This window comes from Puma concolor, chromosome D4 (assembly GCF_028749965.1).
Source record: "Puma concolor isolate L17-30 chromosome D4, mPumCon1.1.hap2, whole genome shotgun sequence".
In the NCBI taxonomy this organism is placed as follows: domain Eukaryota; kingdom Metazoa; phylum Chordata; class Mammalia; order Carnivora; family Felidae; genus Puma; species Puma concolor.
This window is the reverse complement of record NC_141679.1, coordinates 62,723,290-62,739,076: the sequence shown is the minus strand read 5'-3', so window position 1 is coordinate 62,739,076 and position 15,787 is coordinate 62,723,290. Positions and strand designations below refer to the sequence as shown.

General features: G+C 40.1%; 1 protein-coding gene across 2 annotated transcripts in view; it reads right to left on the bottom strand.

Annotated features, from left to right (window-relative positions):
• Nucleotides 1–5,836: 5,836 nt before the first annotated feature.
• The window catches only part of NR4A3 (nuclear receptor subfamily 4 group A member 3), a 40,523-nt gene continuing 30,572 nt past the window's right edge, over nt 5,837–15,787 (bottom strand). For both annotated transcript variants that reach the window (XM_086683590.1, XM_025934750.2), the window contains one exon: nt 5,837–9,128. In XM_086683590.1, coding sequence (XP_086539716.1) covers nt 8,881–9,128 — 248 coding nt within the window. In that variant the 3' untranslated portion in view covers nt 5,837–8,880. The remainder of the gene's footprint in view (nt 9,129–15,787) is intronic.

Genomic DNA, 15,787 nt, shown 5'->3' with positions numbered 1-15,787 from the left:
AGATGCCATTTTATAGCCACTGGATTAGCTAAAACAAAACATTCTGATGAATCCAAGTGTTGGGGAAGATCTAAAACAATAGGAATTCTCCTACCTTGTTGTTCAGAGTATAAACCGGTGCAAATACTTTGGAAGAAAATTGGTATATCTAGCAAAGGAGAAGATTTGTATACCCCATAGCAGTTCTATTTTTTGGTAAACCTAAGGCAGTGACTCAAACTTTAGTATACATCATGACCACCTGGAGGTCTTGTTAAAACACAGATTGCTAAACCCCACCCCTAGAGTTTCTGATTAAGTAGGTTTGGGGTGGGGGCTGAAAATTTGCATTTTTAGCAAGTTCCCAGGTGATGCTGATGCTTTTGGTCCCGGGACTACACTTTGAAAACCACTAATCTAGAGAGATGTTTGCCTATGTTTATCAGGAGATGTATACAAAAGTGTTCATAATATTATAGCTTGTAATAGCAAGAACATGGAAACAACTTAAATATCCATTGACAGGAAAATTAATTAAGAAATTATAATGTAGGGGTGCCAGGGTGGCTCAGTCGGTTGGGTGGCCAACTTCAGCTCAGGTCATGATCTCACAGTTTGTGAATTCGAGCCCTGCATCAGGCTCTGTGCTGACAGCTCAGAGCCTAGAGCCTGCTTCGGATTCTGTGTCTCCCTCTCTCTCTGCACCCCCCCCCAAAATAAAATAAACATTGAAAAAAAGAACTTACAATGTATTAAAAGAAGTACTATTGAGCAGTGAAAAGTAATACATTAGAGCTCTATAACATCGTAGATAAATCTCAGATATAATTTTGAGCAAAGAAACAAGTTGCAGAAGAACATATACCTTATGATACCGCTGATATAAAAATTTAAAAATGTAACTCTAAACAATAAGTTGTTTAGAAATGTACACATATCAATGCTAAACCAAAATTCAGGCTAGTGGGGAGAAGAGAGAATACAGCTGGGAAGCACAGGGACTCCAACAGTTCTTGTGTTGGATGGTACGTTCATAGATGTTTGGTTTAGTATTGTTTTATATGTTTAAATCATTTTATGCTTTATAATACTAAGTGAGATAAGTCAGTCAGAGGGAGACAAATACCATATGATCTCATTCACATGCGGAATTTAAGAAACAAAACAAACAAACATAGTGGGGGGAAAAAGGAAAGAGAGAGAGAGAGACAAGTCAAGCAATAGACTCTTGACAATGGAGAATAAAAAGCTGCTGGTTACCAGAGGGGAGGGTGGGGTGGGGGTGGGAGAAATAGGGAATGGAGATTAAAGAAAACACTTAGCATGTTGAAAAAAAAAAAAAAAGAAACAAAATGATAAAAAATAAAAGAGACAATAAAATAAAATAAAATAAAATAAAATAAAATAAAATAAAGGCTTTAAAAATCATTTTATCAGGATGCGTGGATGCATCAGTGGGTTAAGCGACTGGCTCTTGGTTTCAGCTCAGGTAATGATCTCATGGTTAGTGAGTTTGAGCACTGTGTTGGGCTCTGTGCTCACAGTGCAGAGCCTGCTTGGAATTCTCTCTCTCTCCCTCTCTCTCTGCCCCTACCTCGCTCATGAATGCACACACACACATGCTCTCTCTTAAAATAAATAAACTTAAAAAAAGCATTTCATCATAATTTTTTGCTTTTAGATCACTTCTATTTTTTTTGTATATATAAATATTTTACTTTGTCCTTTTTTAATTTTTTTCTAAATTAAAAAAATTTTTAAATCACATTTATTTATTTTTGAGAGACAGAGTGAGACAGAGCGCGAGCGGGGAGGGGCAGAGAGAGAGGGAGACACAGAATCCAAAGCAGGCTCCAGACTGAGCTGTCAGCACAGAGCCCAAGGTGGGGCTCGAACCCACAAACTGTGAGAGCTGAAATCGGACAGTTAACCGACTGAACCACCCAGGAGCCCCATTTTGTTCCTTTTAATCATATTTTTCTAATTTTATATTATTTTAATTTCCCATAGAATCTTGGTAATGTAAAAAGCAAAAATACAAATGTAAAGGATGTACTCCTTAGTTTTTAAAATTAAAAAAAAATCCCCTAAAGAGATATAAATGTACAGTGAAACACATGCAAGTAGCTTTGTTAGGTAGTGTACTTACATGTATGTTTTTTCTATATACTTAAAAACATTTTTGTAAACTTCTGAACAATTGATTAGAAACTGGCAGGAAAAAATGAGCAAGGATGAGATGGTGAGGGGGAAGAAATTAGGACTTTAGGTATAAAAGGTGGAAAGTGTGTTATAATTTTATTTATTTTTATTTTTAAATATTTATTTATTTTTGAGAGAGAGAGAGGGAGGGGCAGAGAGAGAAGGAGAGAGAAAATCCCAAGCAGACTCCTCACTATCAGTGCAGAGCCCAATGCGGGGCTCAAACTCATGAACAGTGAGACCATACATAACCTGAGCAGAAATCAAGAGTCAGATGCCTAACCAACTGAGCCACCCAAGCGCCCCCTTTTTCTTAAAAATTTTTATTTTATTTTATTTTTAAATGTTTATTTATTGTTGAGAGAGAGAGATGACAGAGACAGAGGGGGAGAGAGAGAGAGAAGGTGGGACGTGTGTTAGAAGACACATAAATTCAATGGGCAAATGTACTCCAGGCTTCAAGGAAGAGAACAAGTCTGAGATGCTTAAGGAAAGTCTGGTTCTCTGCAATGCTCCAACATCTCTCTCTCTCTGCAGGGACAAAGAAAGTAGATTCTGCATGTGATGAGGCTGGTCTTTGTGGGTTTAGTGAATGTGGCCAGAAAGGAACAGAGGGGTGGTTGTAGACTCCAAAGGAGGACAACTTTGAAGCTGTTGACTATAGAGCCTTAGTGGAAGTTTTATTTATTTATTTTTAGTTAAAAAAGGTTTTTTTTTTAATGTTTATTTTTGAGAGAGAGAGAGAGAGAGAGAATGCACAGGGAAGGAGCAGAGAGAGGGAGACAGAGGATCTGAAGTGGGCTCCACGCTGACAGCAGAGAGCCTGATGTGGGGCTCGAGCTCATGAAGCACAAGATCATGACCTGACCTGAAGTAGGGTGCTTAACCAGCTGAGCCCCTGAGTGGAAGTTTTAAATTACCCAGAAATTGGGAGTTTGGCAGGAGGCAGGAAAGAGTTGTGAGGGTTCAGTAATTGAAATCTGCTCTCAGGGTAGACAGCATTTGTGTCGAGAGAGGGAAGCACCAGAAATGATCCTAGAAGTGGAGCAGAGCTTCATTATTAGAAGACTCTTCGGGTATAAGGCTCGTGAGGGACAAGGTTAGAGACGTGGAGACAAAACGGTGGGGGCCTTGAGTCCTGAGGGATTAGTAGGACAGGTGGTAAGGTTGACCAGAAGGGAAATGAGGTTGAGTCTGTGTATAGGATAGTAGCTCTGGTGCCTGTGTAGAATTCCTCATCACTTGCTGGTGAGCAGGGAACTGAGGGTAAATGATCTCTGTACTGCCGAGAGGAGCAGGAGTCTGAAGACTAAGCTGCAGGAAGGCAGCCAGGAGTCACAGAGCCATATTGAAATGTATTTCAATCTAATAGGACCTTGGTAAGGGACTTAACCCTTCCCAGCTCTTTCCCCATTTTCAGACTGGTGTAACAGTCTGACAATGAGATCACATATGAAAGTATTTACCAGAGTGTCTGGCACACACAATAGATGCCTAATAAATATTAGATCTCTCTTCTCTTCCCCTCAAATCAAATGCCCTTAGAGGCCCAGCATGAGAGACGGCCAGCATCACAGCAGGTAATCAGAGAAGGGGCCATTGATCCTTGGGGTCACCGATGGAACAATGAGATGGGCAGAGACAAAGAAAAAATAACACAAGAATGACACTGCACTTGCAACACTATCAAAACAGAACACACAAACAAAAGATATTATCTGTGTTAGCGTCACAGTGTAACTCAGAGACAGCCCCAAGGAAGAATTTTCTGAAAGAGTTGTTGAAGAATTGTGTTCATGGTGAAGGGTGTCAGATAATAGAAGGTGCAAAAACCCTCTTTGAAATTTGATGGGATTTTCAACCCCTTGGGCAAAGTATGGAATTTTTCAAAGAAAAAGTATTTGGACAAGATGACGGACCATTTAATGTTCTTAGATTTTAGTCCTTTCCATTTCAAGCCTGGTCTTAGAGCAAAGGTTTACAAACAGCTTGCTCATGAAATGACCTCAGGTGCCTTCTGAGAGAGAAATGGGGAAGGCCTGAAATCAGTGCCTGAGGCAAAAAAAAATCACTTATAATCAAGATTATCCTTGCAAAGCACACATATAATATACTAAGCTCAACCATCAACAGTTAGCCAAGAGAATTGAACGCAGGTCCCGAAAAGTTATTTTTACACCATGTTCCTCGCAGTGTTATTCACAATAGCCAAAAGGAGGGAGCAACCCAAAAGTCCATGGACACATGGATGGATAAACAGAATGTGGTATGTACATACAACGCTATATTACTCAGCCTTAAAAAGGAAGAAAATTCTGACATGTACTGTAATATGGATGAACCTTGAGGACATTAGACTAAGTGAAATAAACCAGACACAAAAGGACAAACACTGTATGATTTCACTCACATGCGCTTCCTATAGTAGTCAAATTCATAGAGACAGAAAGAATGGTGGTTACCAGGGCTGCAGAAAGAGTGAATGGGGAGCTATTGTTTAAGGGGTATAGAGTTCAGTTTTGTAAGATGAAAAGAGCTCTGGAGATTGGTTAAATAACAGTGTGAATGTCCTTGACATACCTGAACTGTGCACTTTAAAATGGTCAAGAATGTAAGTTTTATGTGTATTTCACCCCAGTTAAGAAAAGTCAGCAATTAGCTTCTTGTGTTGTCTTTGTGGATTTAACTTGTGGAAATTTCAACTACAAGCACATCCCCCTTATTTAGCCCTGGATTTCCCACCTCCCTTCCCATTCAAACCAGACTTTTGCCTCTGGAGTCCCCAGAGAAGAAGATGAACTCTCTCTTTTTCCCCTGTGGCTGAGCACCTATATTTAAAGTCATATGCAAGATGGAGCTCTACCAACTCTCTCATTCTTTTCTTAGTAATCATACTGCATAGTTGAAGAAATGAAGGTACTGAAGGTACTTCTTAGAAGCAGGAAGAAGGGTTTGGCCCTGGGCTAAACATGGCACTTAGATGTCACGGAAAATACTCTGTGCATGAACTGATTTAGTAGACTGGGAGAGCTCTATATTTCTTTTTTTGAGCCATCAATGCCCACAAAAAATATATATTTGCACTAACTCAGAATATATGATGTTTGGGGCAGAGATGAATGAAAGTTGCATTGGAATTGCCCACAGTGAGGGGTTTCTAGGCAATATAGCAGTAATGACGTCAGCAAAAAGGCAGAGAGTTCTGATCAATCCTGGAGAACTCTAATCCTGATTGTTATAAATTCTGGTTCACAAACAATTAATATCCATCATCTTGATAGAGAAATAAATCCTTTATACCCCTAAAGAATACTTTTAGGCAATAAATTATTAGCTCCATTTAATATACACACAGTTATATACAGTTGAAAGAAAATAGCTTCAGACGTTGTGCATGTTTGTATCTCCTCAAAGCACACAGCAGTGCTTTGCCCACAGGAAGCAGTCAATAAATGGTTATTGAATTCAGAATGCCCTTCCCAATCAGTGAGGTTTAATATATTTCCAATTCAGAATGCCTATTAATTTTTCAGCATTAGTAAGCCTTTTAAAAAAATCTATTTTGGGATGTGTTTAAGAGTTCACAGCAAATACTATTCTAAAAATGATTAAGAGAATACTGTTCAATGAAGCATGCTTATTCAACACACCGGTAGCCATTGATAAAATGTAGTTTAATCATTTAAATTTACATTGTTAATGTACAAGAGCATTTCTTTCAAACCACAGGTTAACACACACTAAAGAGCAATGCTGTTAGAAGAGCAGAGAAACTTTGGAAAACTCTGCTGTCTGAAATGAAAGGCAAGGCACTCTCCATTAACAGCTGGTGGATTCCTGATTTCTGCCCACAGAAGGCGTGTTCACACTGAGAGAGCTCTCCCACAAGGAAGAATCACCTGCTTTAATTCTTGCTGTCCTCTTCTGAGCTAGTTTGGTCATCCACTCTGTATAAACTTGTGTGTCAACATCAAGACAAAAAAAGGGAGTTGAATTGATGGATTATGTGGGAAGCTCTCATAGTTATTACAACTATGGAAGACGGAAGAACATTGGCTATAACCATTATTTTCAGCACTAGCGTCTAGACCTATAACTAAAAACCTTCATTCATTTCAACCAATCAATATTACGGCTAAAAAGTCTTTTCCTTAAATCTGATGGGTGTAAAAATAAAAAGTAACAGCATTTCTCCAGGGCTCTGGTTTTTCTGTTTGTTTTGTTTTTCTCTTATGGATATGACAAAAAACAAGGATTAACTTTCCAATACCAATGGTGCACAAAAGGGTTATGTATGCACAGCATTTCTAATTTATTCAAATTCAATCTGAATTTGATCTGAAGCTACCTTGTATGAAATGTTAGCTTTCCTGATATTTAATAATGTTTATTATGTTTGCATATAAGCTCAAAAAATTAATGCAAAAGTACTACTTTCCTCATGGTCATCAGGTAAAATGTAAATGGTCGTGGTTATTTTTAAAAGCCTATTTTCCTATAGATGTAGTAAGTTGAGTAAAAACACTATGGAAAAGAGAACCAGGTCCTAGTCTTGGTTCTGGTCCAACCAGCCTGTTGGATCTTGGGTAATCTTTACTCTTCGCTGGGCCCCTGTTTTCTCCTGTATGGGTTTCAGAGGGGTGGGGGACCAGTCCACAAGTCAGGCCCCTGCCAAGTCTAACATTCCAAGATCCTAACATTGCAGACCCCATCACCTGGATATAAAAATAATAATCTTTTATAAAAGCTCACACAAACATAATACATGATCAAATATCAGAATGACCGTTGGAAAAAAAAAAACCATATATGCTTTGCTATCTGGGTTATCCTTTGCAGCAATTAGGCAATTCATTTGGCATTTGTTTGATTGTATAATTTAATGACAATATAAACAGCATAGTTCTGTTCTTTCTTCTTTAAAAAGACTAAAGCAAAATGATTTAAAGCTAACAAAAACTACTGTGACATCAGTTTGACATTCAAAGTTTGTTTCTTAGCAAAATGGCCAAAGATATTTTGACTTGATACAGAGTATATAATATAAAGACTTTTCGACCTAAAAATCTTCAAACATTATTCGAATTTAGCAAAACATAAGCAAAATTTTAATATCAAAGTGCTAAACAGTACTGCCTTAAAAGTCACTGCAAATGAACCATAAAATAACTGCATGGGAAGTAACATTTATTGTACAAATGGTTAATAAAAAGACACATTATAAATATATATATGTAACCTGCTATATTTATATATATATTTGTTTATTTAATTTCTAATAGGTGTATCCAAGTCGCTGTGAACACCCCATTTAAGTACTCTAACTCAGTTTCCAGGAGCTGGTGGTCTTGCAATAAATACAGGCAAAGCTATTACAATATAACGTGCATACAAATGTTTGTACAAATAAGGACACTATGCAACAAATTATCTCGTAGTAATATGGCATTGACAGTATAAACATACAAAAGGGAGTACGAACACGGAATGTTGAAACGCAGCCCACTAATCCTGTCTAGTAGTCACATTCATACTATAATTTTTTTTAAAATAAGACTCACTTGCTCTCCAAAATTGTCTCTGTAACCAGTAACAAAAATTAAATTATATATATTTAAAAAATCTTATTATCTCTGATGTTTACCCTGTATGATCAGTTCCTACTTATTTGTATGTTCTTATTTACGGATCAGACATGTGAGACTCACTGAATGCTCCTGGGGCTTCTGAACGAATGTGTCAGCTAGTTGCTATCAACTGGAACAAGTTTAGGGAACTCTGTCTCGGTTGATAGAGCACAACCAACACAGTTGTATGCAATCCATTTTATAATCTGAGCCCCCTTTGGGACAGCTGGACAGTCAGGGCAGAGATCTGGATCCATTAAGAATTGCCTAAAATCTTGGACGGACCATACCTCAGAAGGGTTCTATAGGGCAGGTGGACAAAGCCTCTGCTAGGAAAATTAACATGTGTCACTTGCCAGCATGACTGCTTCCTTTTTATTTCCATATAAAATAAAGGAGAGTTAATAAACAAGACTTAGTAAGACAGCACTTTAAAAATTGCACTTGTATATGGAAGCGAACAGCCATTATCGTTTTGCTATGTCTGATTTATAGGTAATCCTCATCTTTCACCATTTGTTAAAATAAAATAAAGGAAGAAAGAAATTAAGAAGAGAGAATTTCTGCCTTGTTTGCACCACATACATACCCTTGACACAGGAAGTGTATTCTAAAGATCAACCTCAAGACACATCCTACTCTGGCGAACAACCATCGGCTGTTCTTGTTTTTAAATACAAAGCAACTATAATTGTATTCCCCAGAAAGAGTTTTAAAACAGTTATATTATCCTTTTTTTTTTTTTTTCCTGCTGGGATAGCATCGTCCAAAAGTGCTTTGTTAGCAATTTCTTAGAAAACCCTCATGAACTATACCCTCCCCTCCCGCGCCAACCCCAAAGCCTAAATATAAAACACAACCCCAACACAATACTCTGCAAGTTTTCTGGCTTTAGGTTGTAAGGAAAAGTGCCAGAAAAAAAAAAAAGTCTTTTCTACAGGAGCTGCTTTTTTTTTTTTTTTCTCTTAAGCAAGGACAGAAAATGGTAGGTGTCCAGACCCAAATCCTCTGCTGCTTAGCAAGTCGGAGGCGCTAGCCAATGAGGCGGCTCCCCCCCTCAGGCTGCTCCTGTTCAGAAAGGCAGGGTGTCCAGGAAGAGCTTGTCGATGATGGAAGGTGGAGACACCAAGTCTTCCAGCTTCAGGTAGAAGATGCGCTGGAGGCCCAGGGTACAGATCTTTCTCAGTTCTACCAGAGCGCCCAGGACCTTGGGCTCGCTGGGCTCCACAGCCTGTCCCTTACTCTGGTGGTCTTTCAAGCTGCTTGTGATCTTGTTGCATAGCTCCTCTACTCTCTTTGGTTCTTTTAACCCATGTCGTTCTGCAGAACAATGGAAAAGGGGCAAGTTTGGAAGGCAGTTACATCTTTTATTTAAAAAAAAAAAAAAATCTTTTTAAAGTTTGTTTGTCTACAGAGAACATGCACGAGCAGCAGAGGACCAGAAAGAATCCCAAGCAGGCTCCGTAGCCCAATGTGGGGCTCAAACTCACGAACCGAACCGTGAGATCACGGCCTAAGCCGAAGTCGAGGGTCGGACACTTAACTGACTGAGCTGCCCAGGTGCCCCAGGAGGCAGTCACATCTTAAGAGACTTTGAATCCCTAATGGAAGCCCGCATCTTGTTCCTCCAGTTGGGATGGCATTTTACAATGCAAGCACCTCCCTCTTGGAGGGAACTCGTGGCCTTTGGACTCCAATGGCACCAGGGTTTGCATCCCAGTCCTGCCACTTCTTCACTGTGTGCCCCTGAGTTAGCCTCTTGATTTTTGAGCCCCAGTGTCCTTATGAGATGAAGATAATAATCGTCCCTAATTTCGGGTTTCTGGGAGGACCCACTTAGGTGAACTATGCACACAGTTCCTGGCACATAGTCACACTGAGTGAATGACAGAGTGGTTATTATTTTGCATACATACGAAAGCCTTGTCAGGAAGCAACTCTTTAGAGTGACAAAGAAACACGTCCAGGCAAATGAATTAATGTTCTCATCTTGACAGATGGGGAAAGGGGCTCGGTCAGTTCCATTTGCTAGGAACAAGGGTAGCAAGGGCTACCCCCCCCAAGACCCAGCATAAAGCACATTCTTCATGTTTTCATGCACATGCTTTCATGCTAACCAGCACTGAGAAGAATCCAGCTTTTCTTTTCCTTTTTTTTTTGCACCCCCCCTTGAAACACCTATTGACCGACACCAGGCACTCTGTACAAAATACACATGTCTTCCTGCTGTGGAGATGGAAAAGTCAAAGAGAAGGGAAAAGGCCCAGAAACAGGCACGGTGGCATTCTACAATGTAGCAATACATGAACACCAGTATCTTATATTTTATAAAACAATACATAAAATGATCCCCATGTTGAATATTATGATCCCCCAATTTATTTTAAGGTTAAGTGATAAACCTTAACTGCTAAACTGATCTGAACTCAGTTTTCTGAGGCAGATTTTGTCCTCTTGCCCCAGAACAATGTTGCATCTCTAATCAGAAAGGAGCCTGCCATCCAGTACAAATCACTTTGCTCTCCCTCAGCATTTAGATACCAGAGCCTCTTTCCTGAGAGAAGGGCTTGGCCCCAGTTATCTCAGTCAGGGCTTGTATCTCTAAGTATATTTACATGTAAAACAATAATTCTTGTGAGATGGAAGGCATCCTTCCAATGGGAAATCAGGCAACACTGTCTAATTTTTCCTAGGTTTATTTTTTCAGTTGGGGATATAGTTCCAGAATAATTAAGGTATAGCATTATATTAGTTTCAGGTGTACAGAAATGTTCAGTGATTCAACATTTCTACACATTACTCAGTGCTCAGAAGATAAGAAGTTACTCTTAATCCTCAGTTGGGGATATTTTTGTTGGGGAAATTATTTCCTTAAAACAAAAGCCAATCAGCAAAAGGAAGCAATGTCCAGACATTGTTTTCTTCTCTTGCTCTAAACCAAAGGAGGCCCAGGGGCCAGAAGATCTGCAGTCTTCCTTGGGTTGGCCTTAGGTTGGCTAGTTGTGTACAACTTGGGTGAGCTCCTCTCTCTCCAAGGCTTATCTTAAAAGGAGGAGGTTGAATTTAATGACCTCTCAGGTCCCTTCCAGCCTGGTGGTTGTAATTATATTAAAGTACAACCATGAAAATTGCTGGTTGGCATCTCAGTTGGATTGTGACTTGTAGGCGTCTCATCTCAGTGCATCATAATATAGAGAAAAGGGCACTGGACGTGCAGTCAGACAGATCTGGATTCTGGTTTTGGTTTTGTTACTTACTAGCCATGTGACCTAATCTCTTTGAAGCTCAACGTCCTTCTAGGAGAATGGGGATTACAGGGCGGTAGACACACAAGTCTTGATTCTATCCTTCATTCCTTTCCGTGTGTCTTTTAAGATTTTTATTTTTACTGAAAAAATTTTTAAAAATTATTATTTTGGAGACGGAGAGTGTGTGTGTGTGCATGCAAATGGGGGAGAGGGGCAGAGGGAGAGAGAGAATCAATCACGCTTGATGCTCAGTGCTCCACACTCAGCACTGGGATCCCACAACCCTGGGATCATGACCTGAGCCAAAATCAAGAGTCGGACGCTCTTGACTAAGCCACCCAGGTGCCTCTATGACTTCACTTTTAAAGAATCTCTACACCTAATGCAGGGCTGGAACTCAACCCGGAGATCAAGAGTTGCACATTCTACCTACTGAGCCAGCCAGGCTCCCCTTTTCCGTGTGTCTTAAATATTACACAATAAATTAAAAGAAGAAGTGCCATTATAATAAAACCTACTTCCGTGGGTCATTGTGAGGCTTAACTGAGATGATGAAACCCAAAAGTGCTCTGCCAACTGCAGGGTGCTCCATGCGTGGTACCGTCAGCACCTACGATGCTGCGTGACATGTGGCAAGTGGTTGGCAAACACAGGGTCAGACAAAAGGCAGTAAAGTTCCCTACTTCTCAAGGTTTGCAATGCATGATTGCAAACTGTTAGCTAATCAGCCCAGGTGCAAACCTGTCCTCTACGTTTATCTTTACTACATACACATAGTCCCTTTGTTTAGTCTCAAAAGATGCACCCGGGAGTGAACTTGAAGAGAAACTCTTCCTGCAATAGTGTTCTGCCTAGAGTTTTATTTTCCCTCTAAAAGTGAAAAGGCAAGCTGCAAGATTGGCAATAAACTTCAAAAGCTATAAGATGTGCATAGCCTCTGACCAAGTAATCCCACTCTTGGGAATTTATCTGAAGGAAAAATTCAGAAGAATGAAACTGTATGCATGAAGACGTTTGGGGTAGCAGTATCTATTAGAAAAAAAAAACTGGAAAAAGGTAAGGGGTAGAAGAATAGGGAAATTGTTAAATAAAAAAAATGGTATATGCACGTAATGGGAGATTCTGTAGACACCGGAAAGGACAAATATGAAGATTATGAAGCAACGTGGACAAATACAGAATATCACATTAAAGAAAAAATAGAATATAAAATGGTATCTAAGCTGCAATGACATCTAAGCAGAAGTTATTTCTGCATATAGAGAAGGGTGAAAGGAAACAAAATAGTGAGAATATTTATGAGATTATCAGATAACTCCTTTCCTTTCTTTTAAAATTTCCAAGTTAGTGGCATTTACATTTGAAACAGTGTTAACACAGAACAATCTGCGATTTGGTGGCTCTAGTGGCTGTAACATGATCAAACAGTCATTGTGCTGATAGTAAATTCTATCAATACTGAGCTATATCAAATTAGGTTCATAACCCAGGGAGGGACACTATTCCCAGAATAAAATACCAGTCCGTTGATTTGAACTTCCCCTTCCTTTCAGTGCCCCATGTCTTGAATTATATTCAAGATCCCATATTCATTTTTAGGATAAAGGAATGGAGCAAGGCGTTGGCTGGATTTTGGGAGGGGGTTGATTATGGAACCTTATAACCAGACTTTCTTATGGCCAAACTCACAGAAGGAGCCTCAGAGTTTTCCCTGCTCTCCAACCAGTTGTGGCTGCTCAATAACTATGGCAACCATTATTTATTCAGTGAACTCAAGTGGAGATCGATACCTCCCTGCCAGCTGGATCAACCCTAGGCCTGGAATTCCTTGAGGAATTCAGAGACACTCCTGTTAGAAGCCAAAGGCACCTTCTTTGTTGTTTTGAACAGCTACTGGATTTGTGGCTTCTTTACTTTTTCAAAAGGGCTGAGATAAAATTCGGTCTCCATGCAAACTACTGCCAGCAGCAAGCAAATTTTCAAATCACTAGGGAGTCACTAGGTGTCTGGGACCTTCCTGGTAATCTGAAATTCCTTAAAACCCCAATAACTGACATTTTAGTTTAAGGAACCTTCTTTCTTTTTGCAGCTTGGTAAACATGGCTGCAGCGCTAATAAACAGAGACTTCAATCCTGGGGGAGACTGGACATTTGGACTTCCCCCTTCCTAGAGAATCACATGCATCTTAGTATAAGATCTTTGTCCCCATTAAACACAACAGGGTCTTCAGCACTTCTTGCTTTTTGATCTACATCATTTTTATCCAATACTCCAGTATTTTAACTCACCTTTATGCATTCAAAGCTTTAAACTGCATCTTACAGAAATGGTTAACTAATAGATTTACATGTTACAGTCATAGTACATATGAGTTGGAAAGGATTTGAATCATTTAGATCACACTCCCACCTAAGACAAGAATCCCCACCACAAGAGATCACAAAGAGAGTGCCCAGAACCAGCTGCGTAATAAAACTAAACCTAGTAGCACTTTATATTTTCCTCTTTTACTTAGATTATTTTATCACACCTCTCAGCATCTTTGTGAATCAGGCAGGACAAAGGTGATCTTTATTTCATAGTTAAGAAGGCTGAGGCTCAGAGAGTTTCATGACTTACTTACAGTCAAAACTAGCAAATGGCTAATTTCTTTTGTTCCAAGTCCAGATGTGTTTCTACTATACCAGGATGCCTTGAACACCATATTAGAATGTTCTTCCTCATCCTGAGGTGAGCTCAGCCCCCCTGAAACTCCTTCCTACTTTCTGTGTACCTAATGAACTAATTAATGAATTACGTCTTTCAACAAATATGTATTAGGTGCTTATTCTGTGCCTAGCAATGTTATAGCCATTGGGGGTAGAGCAGTAACTAAAACAGACAGACAACAGATCATATACTCCTGACCTGTGTGGTGTTAGTATCTAAAGAAACTGTTGGATTCTCATGCAATTTTAGCTGCCCATGCCATAGACATCTCTGCAGAGAGAGGAAACGGAGGGAATTGGAAGAGGAGAGAGAGGAGGAAGGGAGAGGGGAAAGTGAAGGAATGGGAGAGAGGGAAGGGGGAGAGAGAAAGGGAGAGATTGACTGAAATGATAGAGGTATTTAGGTCTGTGCTCATGTTTTCCCCTTTTTGCCTAGTTAAGACCTATTCATCCTTTATTTCTTAAGCAGCCTCCATGCTCAGCGTGGAGTCCAATGTGAGACTCTAGAGGTGGATGCTTACCTGACTGAGCCACCCATCTTTTAGATTGCAGATCAAATATTTCTTCAAGGGAACATTCCTTTTTACTCCCAGTTTAGACCATGTTCTCCTATGGCATTCTACTTTTCCCCTTTGAAGGATATGACAGGTTGAAATCAGACATTGGTCTGACTCTTGCCTGCCTCCTCCATTAAATATAAGCTCCATGGAGGCATGGACTGTGTTTGCTCACCATTATACCTACAGCACCAAGCTTACTACTTAGGAGACACCCAATAAATGTCTGTTGAATGAATACACGCATGGAGGAACCATGATCTGTGAAATACGATTCACTGAATACTAAACGTGTAGGTTGCTCAGAATAAATATACAAGTAGGGCATAAGCAGCACCCAATGGTAAAGAACTTCACAACTCTAAAACCTCTTGTATTAGAAGCTTAAGAGCCAGATTTCCTGAATGTACTATCTACCACTCATGAGCCTGATGACTGTTGACCCATCAGTAAAATATGGCTAATAATGGTACCTGCCTCGTGGGTTGTGGTGAGAAGTAAATGAATTGATACATGTGAAGTATTTGGGCCAATGCCAGCATACAGTAAGTAACAAATATTAGCAAGTATCCCCTATGTCTAAGACTCAGCTCATTAATGTCCCTTCAAATCAGCCACTTCTCTGAGTTTGCCTTTTAATGATTTCACAGTCCTCCCCATCACTCCCATAACCATCTCTAATGATTGCTTCCCCCGGCCGTCCTAGTTAATCCATCGAAGAACTTTGGTTATTATCTCTGTGATGTTCCTCTCATCGAGCTCCTCCTCTCCTAGCCTCTCTGGGCTAGGTCTTCCCTATCCGTCACCTACATCGTTTCAATAGCTCCTGGCTGGTCCCTCTGCTTTCCATCTCTGCTGTAATCCATCCCAGGTCCCTCCAAATCTCCTTACTAAACAAACAAAAGAGCACATGTAAAACCCTTGGCATGGTGCCTGGCACTGGGTATTTTAAAACGATGGCTATTCTTAATTTCACGGAATCCTAATTACCAATAGCTTTCACTGTCCCTTGCTACACAGTGTGGTCCCTCCTCCAGCAGCATCAACATCAAAATGCAGAATCTTGGGCCTTACCCCAGACCTCTGTAATCAGAATGTGCAGTTTAACAAGATGCTTAGTGATTTCATGCACGTGAAAGTTAGGGAAACTCTGCTCTAGTCAATTCTGGTCCCCATGAGATGCCTGGGCCAGTCTGCAACCAGTGGTTGTCTAGCCTCTGTTTGTAAACCTAACTCCCCAGTGCTGCTTGCTCCTGGATCAAGCTTTTCTTATATTGAGCTGAATTTTACAGGGCCCAGTTCTGCCTCTTGGACCCATACAAAAAAGAAATTCTCTTCCTCGTGTCAAGCAGCAGGGTATGAGGACAGGGGATGAGGACACCCAATAAGGAAAAGCAAATCCTTCTTTTTTTGAGCAGGTCTCAGGGCACAGGCCAGCATGGAGACCACAGTGAGATAGTTCCAG